Source organism: Cornus florida, unplaced genomic scaffold (assembly GCF_030987335.1).
Source record: "Cornus florida cultivar Cherokee Brave unplaced genomic scaffold, ASM3098733v1 CherokeeBrave_3.0.0_Hap2_Chr10, whole genome shotgun sequence".
In the NCBI taxonomy this organism is placed as follows: Eukaryota; Viridiplantae; Streptophyta; class Magnoliopsida; order Cornales; family Cornaceae; genus Cornus; species Cornus florida.
Window position 1 is genome coordinate 84,378,574 of NW_026775580.1, and position 16,617 is coordinate 84,395,190.

Here is a 16,617-nt window from a genome sequence, read left to right on the forward strand (position 1 = left end):
TGTAAACAATACAGAAATAGTATGAGTAACACCATAATTGTATTGTTGCAAGGGCAGAGTATGACTGGTATGAATATCTTTAGAATTCCACAACTTCCATGTAACATCATTATTATTTCTAACTGGACCACAGATATATTTTACAGCATTTAATACCATTGTTTTTTTTATCACAATGCATAATACCATAGAATCATTGCAATAAAACATCTGGTATTCAGCCAGGTTACTTTTCTAATACAACTACAATCTCTATCAAAACTCAACATTAGGAGTTTCAACATAATGACAATTTATAACACTTGTCAATAATCTTATTTTCACATTCAACATGATTATCTACAGTTTATTGATTTCCTAAAATTAAATGCAAAAATACAACTACTCCGTCACTTTTCTAACAGACCTAAGGTAGGAGTGTCAACACTCGGCAGATACTTAATTAACTATAATACAAAGGTAGATGAGTTGGTCAAGACAATGGCTTAAGAAACAAACATCTCAGGTTCAAATTTCTCCCAGGTAGATGAGCTGGAAGACGTGTCATCTAATCCTAATGCACACATAAATGCAACAAGAGTTTAGTTATTTTAGTGTTGCCCAATATCTTTTCATCCAACCAATCTTATGTTTACTATTTCAGTGTTGGCCATATATTTGAAAAAAAAAAAAAAAATTCCATATCAGCAGATGCCCAATTATCTAACCTACAAAGGCAGGTGAGATGGTCAAGGCAATGGCTTAAGAAACAAACATTTCAGATTCGAATTTCTCCCGGACTTGTCACTTATCTAATGCAAGTGGTCTAGTGGATGATGTTATCTCACACAAATTTCAGTTTCTGGAATTTCAGAAGGGGTAGAAACTTGTGCAACCAGAAACATGTCGTTGAGAAATGCACCAAGTATTTTTTTCATTGTTTACTTCTTTTACTGTTTGCCCAATATCTTCTCAACCAACCAATCTTCAAATGTTCAATATTTTTCAGTGTTGACCAAAAAAAAAAAAATCTAGATATGCTCCAAGCAATCATCTGACAAATAACCTCACTAATCATGAGAAAAAACCAGCTCTATTCAATTCATGACTTTCTTTTCACTCGTTAATTATCTTAAAAATTCACTCAAAAAACCAATTCCCTCTTGAACTATTTTTCTATTTCTTCTCCTAGTCACCTCCCAGTGTTTGAAACATAGTTGTTAAAGGCGCACCAGGCGTGCGCCTCGGGCGCCAGGCGCATCAAGGCGCAGCTTCTGCGCCTTGAGTATGGTGAGGTGAGCCTTTGTCTTCTTCCTTTAATTTTTGCCTTTTAAACATTTGTTGTATTCAGAATTTCAGACTTTACATTCTTCTTCTTGTATAATAAATTCTGATGTGATAAAGTAACTTTAAATGGTGGGTGGTCCCTACCACTACCACCAAAAAAGTTAAAAGACCAGTCCAAATAAAAAAGTAAAGGAACCCAAATTAGGCTCAATTGTTCTACGGGAGCTATGGGTCTCTTTGTCAAGCTCTCTCACTCTCCGGCAAGCTCTTTCTCCGGCAAGCTCTTTCTCCGGCGAGCTCTCTCTCCGGCAACCAGGTAACCATTTATTCTCTTCTTCTTCTTCTCTGTTTTTTTTTTTTTTCCTTCTTTCTTCCCTGATTTCTTTTTTCCTTCTTCTTCTTCTTCTTCTCTATTTTTTTTCCTCCTTTTTTCTTCTCTGTTTTTCTTTTTTCCCTTCTATTCTTGCTTTTCTCTCTGTCTGTCTTCTTCTCTGGCAACCAGCGTCTTCTTCTTCTTCTTTTCTATTTTTTTTTATTTTGTCTTTCTTCTCTGTTTTTTTTTTTCCCCTTCTTTCTTCTCTGTTTTTTTCCCCCCTTCTTTCTTCTCTGTTTTTTTTTGTTCCTTCTTCTTCTCTGTTTTTCTTTTTTCCTTCTGCTCTTGCTTTTCTCTTTTTTAATTATTTATTTATTTTAGCTATCAATTATCAACATGCCTGTTAGTTTTTCATCTGGAGTGTGGCCTGTGAAACGCTGCTATTTTAGGCTTTTTAGCTATGAAAATGCATGCCTGTAACGCCTGTTATTGTTTCCTAATGTTGCTATTTTAGCTATGAAAATGCATGCCTGCTATTGTTTCCTTTGGACTGTGGCCTGTGAATGCCTTTTTTTTTTTCTTTTTTCTTTGCTGTGAAAATGCCTGTTGCACTTTTTAAGTGATGATCAAGATGGTGCTATGTTTATTGATGATGAGGATGATCCGATGATATTTAGATCATTTGGTGGTCTTCTTAGGAGTTAGGATGAACTGATGAAGTGAACATTTCTATGTTTGTTTTACTTTTTATTTAATTAGTTGATTTTTGCATCTTTATGTTAGTAATTACTATGTTACTATGTTGACTATTGAACGCCAATATTTGGTTTAGTTTGCTTTTGCATCTTTATGTTAGCATGTTGATTATTAAACTTATGTATTTGGTTTACATGATTTTGCATCTTTATTGGATGTTATTTTTTATTTTTTTTTCTCAACTTGCGCATCGCTTCAGTCGGGCGCGCGCCTCGCCTTGCGCCTTGCGCCTTAGGCTCCAAGGCACCTTTGCGCCTTAGTGCGCCTTGAGCCTTTAACAACTATGGTTTGAAATAATGAAACCATAAGCATACAACCAATAAAATCAATCTCCAATGTGACAATAAAAGAAAAATACAAGTGTAATGTTGAAGCAATATGATTTTTTGACCTAAAGAAAGCAATTCATTTACCAGTTTAAGGGCAACACCCCCTCGTTTTTTCTCTGAGTTGAAGGGGAAAACATGGACAATTGAAGACTCTGATCTGACAGCATCAAAAATCATTCCAAGCTACAAAAAAAATTAAGACATGGAATTAAATCACTTTTTTATATTAAAAAAAGAAAAAGAAAAGTGCAATAAAGTAAAAAAATTAGCAAAACGTACATTGACCCCCCACTGGAGAATGGCCTTTTCTGTTGGTGATCCAGAAATCTCCACATCTCCACCGCCCTGTCAAACATCAACAAGAGCAACATGATAGAATCAAATGCTTCAAAAATTTTAATGATAAGAAAAGACTTAACAAATATCATATACCATAAAACGGGACAATACCAAACAGGCACACAACAGTTCCAAGATCACAGTAAAAATGGACCGCAATTACTTGCTCTAATTGCTGGATTGGGCCTCAGTTATAAAAGCCAGCGGAATAGCTAAGAAACAATTAATTACGTAGGAATGACTAATAAGGACCAGAAAAATTTACATCTAATATTTAGTCCCTTGAAACATGCAAGACCTTGTAACTAATTAACCAAGTACAGGGAGCAAAAATGCATGCAACATCAACATCAGCTAAACGACATTTCACTTGCATGCACTAATTTATATATTTGAGAGAGTATTTTTTAAATGCGTAAAGTGCAAAAAAAAACCCGGCTACGTAAAAACTGTGAAAAAAACGTCCCTGCTATTTAGTATGCATAACTGCATATAAATCCCTAACATTTAAAATGTAATGACAAACAACCAAAAAACAATCACACGACAAAGACAAGCACGCCACACACAATGAACACAAAGATTTAGCTTGGTTCGACACAAGTTGTGCCTATGTCCACAGTGAAGTTCCCACAAAAGCTTTCACTATGCGAAAATCAGGACATTACAAGTTTCAGCCCCCAAACCCTAGCTCTAGCTTTCAGCATCTTTTCTGCAATTTTGAGTCTCTAAATATCCCACCACCCCAAACTGCTACAAGAGAGTACCGGTCCATGACCTAGAACCAAATTTAGGCCACATCACATAAAATATTTGCAAAATGCCCCTTGGCCGTCAATTTTGACCAGTATTTTTTTTATTAAAACCCCAAAATACCATTAATAATCAGTGTTTTACGAAATCAGTATTTTTTATTTTTATTTTGTCTCAAGGGCATATTAGGTATTTCAGTCTTCAAATTGACAAAATGTCCTTATTAGCTCAATTCGAAAAATGTAGAGTTTTTTTTTTTTTTTTGAACACCAGGGTATATAAGAGGTTTTTTTTTCACACTTTACCCATGTAAAATAATTATCTCTTTCCTTCCCTTCCACTAAACCAAACTAATTATCTCTTTCCTTCCCTTCCACTAAACCAAACAAAACAAGGATAAACATTCTCATATCCCTAGTGATGCCTCTTCTATCCCTCCTCCACTCCCTTCCACTTATTTTTCCTCTCTCCCACCAAAATGGGGGATAATCCCTTTATACCAATAATGAGGAACAAATAGGTAGAAAACCTACACATATAAGAAGGATAATTAGGAGACTTTTTACATTGAACAAGTAATCTCATCCGCATACAACTCATAAGCCAAGGCTATGTCAACAGAGTACATTATATGCCTTTCTTAAGTGTACATCGGGGTGCGACCAATTTACTTCCATGACCTGCTTAGTGTAAGTTATATTTTTTGCATAATCCCAAAAGACTGACCTACATTAAAAACATATATCAAACTATAAGCAGTGATGTGCTCATTCAATAAAATTGTATAACAGTGTTTCCCACCAAATTCTCCCAAGTATGCTACAGCAACACAAATTTTTTGAGCAACGAAGTCTATTTTCCTCAAGTAACTCAAGTTCCAAATAAGTCTAAAAAATCCAAAATCAATTGTTCTTACTCGGTTCTCATATTAACTTCTACAATATTGCGGAAAATTTTAAAACGATAAAAATCCATTAGAATCTTAAAATGTTGTCCTCCACTGCCTATAATTTAGAGTCATTTTTAACTTCATCATTTATCCTATCCTAGTCCAAATCAAGAATTCAGTTCATTTTCAAATTTTTTTTTTTGGTAAAAGCATATCAATAATTCCAAGAAATGTAAAAATCTTTATCCTTGGTAGAATATATATATATATATACACACTTTCCAAATACTTTAACAGTGCAAATGTTGAATGGGATTCTTCAAGTGCTTTTTGTATAAGCCGCATCAATTTCATATGAACATAGACGAATCGCTGCAATAATAAAAAACAAAAAAACCTATCCAAGGAACAGCTATCATTTCAACCTGCACTAAGATATGCCAATAATACAAATATCAAATTATTGGTCACAACCCATGTATAGGGAAATTTGTTAATGTGAGAATGATGCACTCATATTATAATTTTCAACTTAAAATCTCTAATTATCAATGCAGAAAGTTCAAGCTAAATGACAATAAACTCCAATCAAACAAAATCAACACTTTAACTCTTTCACCCACCTCAGTCATAAATACACTCCCAGTTGTATTCTGTGCTACACCTTCAATAAGCAGCGATTTAACGGTAGGGGGCAACCGCGACCTATCGTTCGGAGAGTCAATTTTACTCCCACCAACATAGGCCTCCACCACAGTCATCTGTAACAGAAGAAAAAATTTGACAATTAGAAAAAAAGACATTTCTCTTAATCTTCTTGCCACTTCCCCTCTTCCATCCTAAAAAATAAAACGCAAACAAAGAAAAAGAAAAAAGAAAAAAAGAAACCCTTCTCGATCCTCTAAAACACCCACTTCCATTGATGGTGAGTTTCAAGTAACACAAACCAACTAAACATCAACTAACAAAAAAAAAAAAATACCAATCAAAATAATAATAATAATAATAATAATAAATAAATAAACAAAGAATGTCTAAACATTCAATTGACATCAACCTCCAATTAACCAATAAGACCTAGAAAGATATGATGTCGAATATCATCTTCTTGGGACATCCCAATTTCTTCAAGCCAAAGCACTAAAGCACTTAACGAAGAAGACAGTTACACATTGCAAAGATCCTTCTCTAAGTGAACTCAAAAAATAAATAAAAAGAGCGCTCATTGACAAAAAATTGAAACCATGAAGTGGACACAAAAAAATCTAATTTGGAATAGTAGCGAAGCAAAATACGTACTCAAGAATTAACATAATCACCTGATTCAAAGTCAAAGTCCCAGTTTTATCGCTACAAATTGTAGTTGCAGAGCCCATGGTTTCACAAGCAGAAAGCCTCCTGACCTGCAGTCCAGTAGTTGTAAAACCATAAAATAAATGCACATCTGTATCAATGTCATTACCAGAAAGAATCGGAAAGAAAAAAAAAGAAAGATAAAGTGATGCATACCAAGGCCTTGTCTGCCATCATTTTTCTCATTGAGTAGGCAAGTCTGTAACACAATTATAGATGCAGATAATGTAAGTTAAAAGAAAATTATTGAGAAGAGATGAAAAATACACATGGACAAACAAACACAAAGAATGCATCGTTAGAGGCAGCATAAACTGAGAACTTGGGAAGAGCAGGCTGAGATGAGTTGGGCATGTGCAGAAGAAACTAATGTGGCACCAGTAAAATATCTTTAAAATGACATAGAAAGTGGTTATCAACAAAAAAGACCTGCAAAAAAATCTTCAGAAATATGTATTCATTTCAATGGATGAATAAAAGACAAAAGATAATGCCATGAAAGCAGAAATGAGTTGAAAAAGAAAGAAAAAGCCCCAAAAAGAATACATAAAGCCTACTTGGGTAAGGAAACCCAGGGTCTTACAATGCTGAAGTATGAATTATGGTCAGCTTAACAAAGCTGCCCGCGGGGGGGAGGGGAGGGGACTTACGTTAAAGTAACTGCCAAGGGAAGTCCTTCAGGCACTGCAACCACCACAATCGTGACCTAAAGTTCTTCTGGCATTAGTCATAAACTCGACTAAAATTAAAACCAACGCACACAAATATAACAAAATTTCATTTTAAAAGTGAACATACCGCAACAGTGAAAATCTTTATAGCACCATCTATGGCATCACCGAATTTAGTCTGGCCAGGTGTAAATGGAACACTTCCATCTGGATTTTTAGTATGCCCAGTAAAGTATCTGCAGATACTCAAAAATTTATAAGCTTCACATATCAAACACTTTATAAGAGTGAGGAAGGGATGGAGGGAGAGAAGAAAGGTATTTTTTTCTCCAAAAGGGGCGGGGGGCAAAGAACTCATCAAGTAAAATCCGATTTACCTGACAAAAAGGACAACCAAAACAAGGAAAGCTACTGCCAGTCCAACGATACCAATAAATGTTGCAACACCATTTAAACGTACCTATAGTAAGTCATTCAAAAATAGTCTTTTCTAGTCAGTTACTCAAAGATGCTTCATAAAGTGTAGTGTAGTGTAGTGACAAAAAAAAGTTGCATGGTCAGGCTAACTTATATAGAACAGAGCGTTGGGCAATTAAAAAAGAAACAAGAAAAATGCATTCATGTGGCTGAAATGCGGATACCATGATGGATGTTAGGGGTGGCAAAAGTTGACACAACCCGCCAACATGACTCGAACACGACACGAGTTAAATGAGTTTGGGTTGACCTTAAACGGGTTCGGGTCATAAAAAGGTTGACACGATTAACCCGTTTAGTTAATCGTGTCGTGTTTAGGTTGAGGGGTTCAACCCGTGTAACCCGTTTATACACATTTAACTATATATGTCGTAAAATTACTATACAAACTTGTGTCTTATAATTTAATCTTTTGTAAACTATAAACTATTTAGTAATTTGGTTGATTAAAACTTATATTTTTTTTAGTATTTATTATTTTATTGAGTATTATTAATAATTTAAATAATATAATTTTTTTTTTTTTGTAAATAGGTCATTAAACGGGTTACACTTGTAACCCGTTTAATAAACAGGTCGTGTTAGTGTTGAGAGTTCCTAACACGATTATTAAACGGGTCGTGTTCGGGTTGAGCTATTTAGTATAATATCCTTAAGTTGACACGACACGATTACGACCCGCGAACACGAATTGCCACCCCTAATGGATGTTAGGAGTAACTAGAAGAGATAGGTTAATAATCAACGTGAAAGAGAGATATTAGGAGTGGCGGCTATTAGTGAGAACATAGGAGAAACTAATTTAGGTACTATGAACATATTCAACGCAAACCAGTAGATGGCGAGTGAGAAAAGGAAGATTGGTTCTTGTAGACATTAAGAAACAAAGAGGTAGACCAAAACTAACATTGAATGAAGTAAAAATAAATGATTTTACAAAATTAATCTAATGGAAGAAATAGAATATGATATATGGGTTTGGGGGGGGGGGGGGGGGGGAAGAGCTGACCACGTTCATAGGGGATAAAAGGCAAGGATGACGATGACGATAATTTAAAAAGACAAACCTGCAATGGTGTTTCTTCACCAGAATCTTCTGAAATACTCGCCATTAGCAACCCCCATTCTGTATTTATTCCCACACTAGTTACCTAAAAAAAATTGAAAACCTGTAAGTTAACATAATTTAGCAAATAAAGTAAGCTACACACACAAAACATAGAAACTATAATTTATTAATAAAATAGGAGTTATTCAACATTGCGATTGCAATTTTTACTGTGTCGATTGCAAGCCAATTGGGCAACAAACAACATGGTAGGCTATCAAAATGACATACAGAAGAGATGTCAAAGAAGGTAACAATTTGAGTTCTGATGGGAGGAAAAAAAGAACAGAAAAGTCAAAACAGTAGACACCAAATGGTGTCATTCTGAATCCTTCAGACTTCCTTTATTCAGCAATCTTTTGCTATTACAGGAATTAAGTCTGTCCTTTGCTAGAGAACTCAATAATCTTTATATTATTGGTCGTGATGTATAACCTCTAGACCAACATGGAATGAAGTGATAAGAAATAACTTTAAAAAATTAAATCTAGTAGGAGATATTGCTTATGATAGAAAAGAGTGGAAAAAAAGAATCAATGTGGCCAACCCCATTTGTATGGGTTAAACGCAAGGATGATGATGATGATGTACCTCTAAACAGGACTGTTTTTTGTATCAAATACATATCTTATGCAGATACCAGTGGATCCTAAGTTCCCAGTACAGGTTTTTCACATTATATAATTATTTGCTACAATTTTGCTTTTGAATAATATAATGATGCAGTCTTGATTCAGGTTCAAATTAGACACACAACTATATATTTGCTTATTAATCAATTTCTACAGCAGTCATAACCCTCACAAATGCATTTGCAACACTACTTTACAGTTAAAAGACATGTTAACTTCAAAAAACGCCAATGATAATCACAATTCACAAAAGTAGGAGCAAGAGGGAGCAAGCAGCAGTAAATGAAACAAAACTTCACAAGAATTTTTACCAGCATAAATCCATAACCATCTGCAACTTTGCAGCCAGACATTAGAAATGGTGCTTTCATATCTTTGTGAACCTACAGAAAAGGAGATCATGCTAGAGAACTAAGAAAACAAAAATTGAAATTACAACATAGCACACCATATAATAGGTTATAAAGCTTACAATCTTGCTCTCTCCAGTCATGCTTGATTCATCAAATGCAAGAGAGTGAGCAGAAATTAGAACACCATCAGCAGGGACCTGGGGTAGGATTGAAGTGGAAAAGTAAGTAAGCTTGAAAATGCAAGGGTCAAACACAGAAAAAACAAGAATTTGTTCCATTCACCTGATCACCAATTTTAAGAGGCACGACATCACCAACAACAAGATCAAATATTGAAGCCTCAACCCTTCTACCACCTCTAATGACCTGTGTATGCATATCTTTAAGAGTGAGGAAAAGAAAAACATTGTAGGTCAATGACATCGCCAACCAGCAGAAATCGTACCTCCAAATGTATATTCTGCTTCTCTTCGTTTAGAGATTGGAACTGAAGGGATTGTTTATAATCACTTGTCGCTTCAGGATGGAAAAAATGAAAAATGAAAAGTCAAGAATTCAGTACAATGTAACAATATTTATGTTTCAAGATATGTATGCATATCTACATGGCATCATGGCCAATACAATACAAGATGCAAGCATAGAGAACATTTTCCGAATGGCCTCAGCAAGGATAACTGATAATGAATCAAATATGCAATGGTGGTGGTTTTTTGTGCAGGCCAATTCTTGTTTGGAGTTTCTTTATGACCACCAAAGACAACAGGCCTCAACTTTAAGTACTAATCAATAATCACACGACAATAATTCCGTAACAAATTTAATTTTTACCAAAAACAAAAACTAATAATAATAACAACAGAAGAATGCCGATTTCAGTATTCTAGAGAAGATGTAAAAAAAATACATATAGAAAAGATAATAGGTAATTATATCAATTTGAAACTAATGACTCACTAGAAATGGGTTAACAGTTCAATATTTAACCCAAGTGACCAGAGCATGGAGTGAGAGCAAACTGAGTGAAAATTTTACTAGTGGTATGATTAGGTCTAGAGAACCATATTATTTATGAAGGCAAATAGGTACACATACACATAATATACAGTCAACATAATATTAAAGTCAAAAAGATAAGAACAGGTATGGGGTTGGTAGCTGAAGGGAAGTATTGGAGTGAGAAGGGTGTATTTCAAAGGAAGTTACAATAACACATGCAATAGGACTTGGAAGAGCACAATGCCAGTGAAAATCTACTTCTGTAGATTCACGGTACAAAAAAATACTAAAATTTTGTAGTTCAGGGGCTAGAAAGATGAAAAAAGATAGTAAAAATTTTGAACTGAAAAGGGTCACATTTGGCTCAGATTTATGGTTTCAAAGGACAGGTTGCTAGATTTTCAAACTTGTTTTGGTTGATTAGATGTTTTAGGGTAGGAATTTTGTCGGGGTGTGGCCAGGCAACGGGGCAGTTTGGGTGCCAACCCCATCCCCGTTTAGTAGAGCTCCCCCCATCCCAGCCCAAAACCATCTATTAACAAAGCGGGACAGGGGAGGGGCTGGGGTAGGTTTAGGATAATACTCCTGTAATTGTATTATGAATCTAACAAAGTTAAATAGTGAAACAAATTTTCAACTATGATAATAATTCCTTTTCAACCAGAAATCCCTTGATAATGATGCCTGTCAACCAGTTAAGAATGATGACGATGAACCTTTTTTCAATGACTACTAATATATGTCCATTACTAATTATTGCATTACAGGGACAATGTATGGTAGACTTGTTAGGAACCATAACAATGAAGGACCATTGCATAGACATCAAACCATCAATAAATGCATAAACCTCACATTCAATATAATTATGAAGTAAATTATTCAAGCCCATATAAATTATTCACATACAGAAGATTGAAAAATATAAAGGTTGATGCATACAAGAGTCTGGATAACGTACACATGTAAAACTACACAATATTGATACTATTCAAATTAAAGTGGCAAATACCTGTAACAATTATAACAATGATAACTGCTATCGCGATGCTTCCCCCATCGTACCATCCTTCCTTAATACCCTACAAGGGAAAACTTAATTCAGAGACATGAACCGATATTAATTAATGAATCATTGTTTGAATTATACAAAAAGAAACCTTGCACAATACAGTGGATTAAAAGGGGGGGGGAGTGGGTGGGGGGGTTGGTTAACAAGAGTTTACCGTATAAAACAATAACTTATAAAGAGAAGGTAGGGTAGGAAGCTCCTAAGTAAATGTTAGCCAACGCACACTATAAATTGTTGGCCAATTACTTCAGAGATTACATAAAACAATCTCCCACATTTATATTTCAAGTAAGAACACGTTGAAGAACTGGGACAGGTAGTTATTCTTTTCATTTTATTTTTGCCCGTTAATTGCAACAATGTGACAACTGGCATCTAAAATTACCATTTCTAGAATGAAAATATAAAAAACCTACTTTTACATTCTTCAATAACAGTGAGAAGAAAAATAATTAAATTTGAACTACATCATTTTTCAAAGATTACAAAGATGAGCTTTAATTTTCACCAATTACTTATCAAATCAAACTTTTCTCCATTGCATGTGTTTCTACGAAGATTTCATACTTCTTGACCTAACAACAGAATTTACTAAAGAATCTGCCCACAGACCAGGGTTATCAGAATCAGACTTGACACATTGACCCAATGATGGAGCAATTCACCGGGTAACCAGACCAACCATTGGGACAGTTTGAATATTATATTAATATATGTAATTTAAGATTTAACATAATAATTACTAATGTATGGCACCAGATGCATAGAAATACTGATTGTAGTAAAACTTGTGAACAAAAGAGTGGTAGTTCAGTGGCTATAGATTCTGCACACGACTACGGATGCCAAGCTTCAAGTTTCCTTAAGCGCTCAACCCCATGTTTTCTGCAATGGGAAACAGGAAGGAGCAATCACTTGAAGCCAATTTATTCACTCTGGTTTGACAGAAATCCGACCTTCCCACTCTGCTCCGTATTTTTCACTAACCAAATTGGTTCAGTGATTGGTCCACCAATTCACCAGTCCAGCATCTTATCCAGTGTCACTTCTAATAACACTGTCATAAGATTTAAAAGGACTAACTAGAACAAAAATTTTATACAACATGTCGTGAGAACATACTTTTTTTCCAAAGGAAGAGTGTAATAAAGCATCAATAATGACATTCATGTTCTGTGGACAGTGACTGCAATGTTAATTAGCCCACAGGATAAAGAAATTATTATTTTTTGGGTAAGGAGAAAAGAAGGACATTGAAACACTAAAATGGGAATAAAACTGAAACAAAGCACTGAAAACATGAGACACATGGGTAGGAAACAGAAGAACATGTACCAACTAAGATCATTCTGAGACTTCAAAGAAGTTCTAACACCACTGCAACAATGCGACCCCGTATGATTTTAAAATGGTAGAAAGACAAATGATAATACAATAAAAGAAAAGAAAAGAAACAATAAAATAGAGAAGAGGACTACCCACACTTCAGTACAAATGTTTTCTCTAGTGAGTAATTCCAGGATTCATGCTCACACTGTGAGACATTGAAAGATCCACACGTTGTAATTAAAAACACTTTCTAAAATTATCAGCTAAACTTTAAAGACAATCTATTGGATTTATGAAAAATACAAGGAATTATCAAGTCATCAACAATTCTTTTAGCATCAAAATTTTTAACTCTGAAAATGAGACACAACCAACATTATGATTCAAGTATTTTACTACAAATCACATTCAAAAGAAATAGGTTCTGAGTGGAATAATATACTAAATCTAGTAACTTCTCATATTTTTACAAGAGAAGTGTCATATGAGTTCTTGAACCAAAACCATGATTCTCAAAGAACTTAAAAGAATGACAGTCAAACCGGGTCTCCACAAACTCCATACCAAAATTATAACCAATTTTTTCAAATTTTTAGATAGGCCTACTGTTTTATGACTTTCCAAAGCAACACTAAAACAATAACCATAAGTTTTAAAATTGCACTGGTATTAAGTTTCTTTTCAAAAAGTACTAAACATATGAACTCCTCCCACACAACAGATCTTACAGACCCATATGGGACTTTGTTTAAGCAGTAAAATGAGGGGATGGGGAGATCCACTCACCACCATTTACTTATAAAATAAATATGGAACAGCGAGTTTTCATAAATAAAGTCAGTGAAGAATAATTCAATTAAAAAAATAGAAACAAAAACAAAATCATATTTGGATCCAATACCACATTAAATATTGGTATACAACGATAGTTCTGTACTATGACTAGAGATGCTTAAATTTGCAATTAGGTAGTTCAGTAAAACAATTTTTGGCCAGAGCAAATTGTAAGTTAATGCTTAACTAAAAGGAACTATAATGGGCCAAAATTTACAATTTCTGGACAGTCCACACACTATAAGATGATGCAACAAACTCAGTAACATACTACAACAATAAGCATTCCTAATGACTAAGCTCCAATTAATCTCACCTCTGTCTTTATACCTAGCCCCAGAGAAGCAGCCGCAGCTACCATCAAGATGATCAGGGTTGTATCTCGGCAAGCTTCCCAAATAAACCTCTAAGAAACATATAACAGCCAAATAAATTCAATATCACAATTTTTTTCACTTATAAATAGATAGCACATATTACTTATTTAAAAATCAGTAGGAAGAGCGCAATGCCCAAATGTTGAAATTAATTGCAATACATACCCAAAAACTCCGTCCTTTTTTCCGAGGATATGTGTTGGATCCAAATAAATTTTTTCTCTCCAATATATCATCATCATCACCAGGGATTCCTTTCTCTAGATTTGTCTTTAACATATCTGCCAGTCCTTTAACCTAATGTAGAAACAAAAAATACATACAAATGACAATTAATATAAAAAACAAAAAAAAACAAAAAATACATATAAATAAATGAGCTGCAATTAGACTTGCCCCTCCATATTGCTGCAAAGCAGACATATCATGTTCCCTCGTCAATGATGCAAGTGCCTCTTGTCCAATATCATAATCACCAGTTGGAGTTGGAGGTAACTTTGGAGTTCCTGATTCCAAGATGATGAAGAAGAAGAAGTCCATCATAAATTGACAGAAACGTATAAAACACTGACTTGTTAGTAATCATAAGAAAAGACAACAGACTCATTACAAGCACCATAAGACGGTGCTTTAAGAAATAAACTTTTCTTACTGGCCCAAAAAAAAAAACACATGACCGTGAAATTGCAGCGGAATTAGACCCTTGCCACATCTGAATATCGTGTCCTAGTATATGTTGGAGGACCAGCCTCAACAAGCCTACAACTATCCCAAGAGCACTATAGTTGTTTTCTATTGGAAAAGCTTAATAAATCTTGCAAACAACGTAATACTTACTGAAATACATAATTGTATGGGAAGGCAAAATTTACTGAAGGTTTCTAGAAATATATAAATAAACTTTTGTGCCGAAAGAAAACAATATCAAGAAAATTGCAACAGAATTATATTTAGTTTATAAACGTAATTAACTTTCACATAATTCAAATTTCTACATTCTCTCAACACTGACTAACCACTAGGACCGTACAGACAATTCAAATAGTCAGCCTCAAAGCCTTTTTCCAACTATTTGGGGTCAGTTACATGAAATTGTATCACCATTCCGCTTAGCTTTTAAAACAATTTAGGCAATCAAAGAAAATGACGCAATTTTAACTGTACTCAAGTTTTAAATGTTTCCAGGACAAACTGAGAATGAATGACAGTATTGATACACTTGTGACGTTCAAAAAGCACACCAAATAAAAAATAATAAAAGAATTGGAGAAATCGGTTTGCATAGGTGCAAAATTATGGCCGATGTGAATCAGCAATTTTAGGGAGTTGCACGAAACTGACAAATAAATAATGTAGGGAACTACAGAAATAAGTCAAACATAGGTAAAAGGTGATGGATCCAATTTGAACGAACAAGTTTGAATCTGCATAAACTCAAGGGTTATGAATAAGTGACAGTTCAAGTATTTAGAAAGTTAATAAAAGCCAAAAAGGGATTTTTTTTTTTTTTTTTTTTTTGTTAAGTACCAAAAAGGGAAATCAATAGAACATATAAAGGTTAAAGACCATAGCTGAATAAAATGCATACTAAAACAGAAAAATGAAGAAAGAATTACACAAGTAAGAACACTATTCAAGTAAGGGAATGCTATTCAAGAATAACGACAACATATAGTTTTTCAAACCCTATGCTTACGATGCCAGATTGTAGGAAATTAAATACAAACTACAGTAAATTAAAACAAGAAAGTACAAAAAAGGCAGTACCATTTACTTGTTTCCCAGCTGATTGGAAAAGATAAGCCGCCTAACAGAGCAAAAATCATAGTTTAAGATTTTGCCAAAATGACTAAAAATATGTAAGAAAATTAAGTTACAGACGATATTACTCGTATGACTTGTGCATGTGCTCTAATCTTCCTTATTGTTTGCTGCTTCTCTTCTTCCTTTTTCAAGTCCAAGGTATATCGAAATCGACGAGAAGCATTTAACACAAGTGCAGCTTGCTAAAAAAGAGAGCATTCATTTCAGTTAGTCCAAAAATTAGGGCTATATTCAGATACAACAAAGAGAACAAAGTAGCGTGTAAAACTTTTTCGTTATAATAAATATAAACAGGTTATAAGAAATACAAGAGAAATACAACTAGATTAGGCTTTTTTCAACAGATTACAGCTACATAACTAGTGCTAAAATTAGATGCCTAAATAATGGAATCATAGACATCTGGTCACCTGAAAAAGCAAAATGGCATGTTACAACCACCAAACAAAGTATATCATATGCTTTAAAAATTGAGATTCATGTATATCAGCAACCCACATCTAAAACTAGCCATAAAACCAGAAAATTAAAGATAAACTAACAAGTTTCCCCAATATTAAATCACCCCGATGGTCTAAGAAAGTAAGTTTTGTGAATGTAAATACCACCAACGTATGGAACTAGAAGGTGGACTACACTGTGTGCATTCCATAACTTATGGTATTTCTTCTTCTATGAGTTAAGTAATTTCTCAAAAAATCTTCTGATGTTAAAATTAGACTGTCTCTCACACTGCAAAGTGTGTATCATTTTAGAAAAAGACGCGGCACCGAATGAAGTTTTCTAAGGAGATTGTTGCTAAGTTGGCAAAGCTAGCGGCTAAGGAGATTGAAATCTATGTGAATTGTGTGATACCCCAAACAAGATGACCTAGCATCAACTTGTCGCAAATCAAAATATAAATGGCATTTCAAAAAGTGTAAATCATTCACATTATAAAAGT

General features: G+C 34.3%; 1 protein-coding gene across 11 annotated transcripts in view; it reads right to left on the reverse strand.

The window, feature by feature from the left end:
* LOC132279506 (calcium-transporting ATPase 10, plasma membrane-type-like) overlaps positions 1-16,617 on the reverse strand; it is a 60,327-nt gene that overhangs the window by 13,059 nt on the left and 30,651 nt on the right. For all 11 annotated transcript variants that reach the window (XM_059781498.1, XM_059781496.1, XM_059781497.1 and 8 more), the window contains 19 exons: positions 15,740-15,856; positions 15,618-15,657; positions 14,247-14,356; positions 14,016-14,147; positions 13,790-13,879; positions 11,251-11,320; positions 9,685-9,755; positions 9,522-9,605; positions 9,359-9,436; positions 9,198-9,269; positions 8,214-8,297; positions 7,047-7,129; positions 6,797-6,905; positions 6,649-6,704; positions 6,155-6,197; positions 5,965-6,048; positions 5,269-5,406; positions 2,944-3,009; positions 2,749-2,847 (listed from right to left, as the gene is read on the reverse strand). In XM_059781498.1, the coding sequence (XP_059637481.1) occupies positions 2,749-2,847; positions 2,944-3,009; positions 5,269-5,406; positions 5,965-6,048; positions 6,155-6,197; positions 6,649-6,704; positions 6,797-6,905; positions 7,047-7,129; positions 8,214-8,297; positions 9,198-9,269; positions 9,359-9,436; positions 9,522-9,605; positions 9,685-9,755; positions 11,251-11,320; positions 13,790-13,879; positions 14,016-14,147; positions 14,247-14,356; positions 15,618-15,657; positions 15,740-15,856 (1,626 nt within the window). The remainder of the gene's footprint in view (positions 1-2,748; positions 2,848-2,943; positions 3,010-5,268; positions 5,407-5,964; positions 6,049-6,154; positions 6,198-6,648; positions 6,705-6,796; positions 6,906-7,046; positions 7,130-8,213; positions 8,298-9,197; positions 9,270-9,358; positions 9,437-9,521; positions 9,606-9,684; positions 9,756-11,250; positions 11,321-13,789; positions 13,880-14,015; positions 14,148-14,246; positions 14,357-15,617; positions 15,658-15,739; positions 15,857-16,617) is intronic.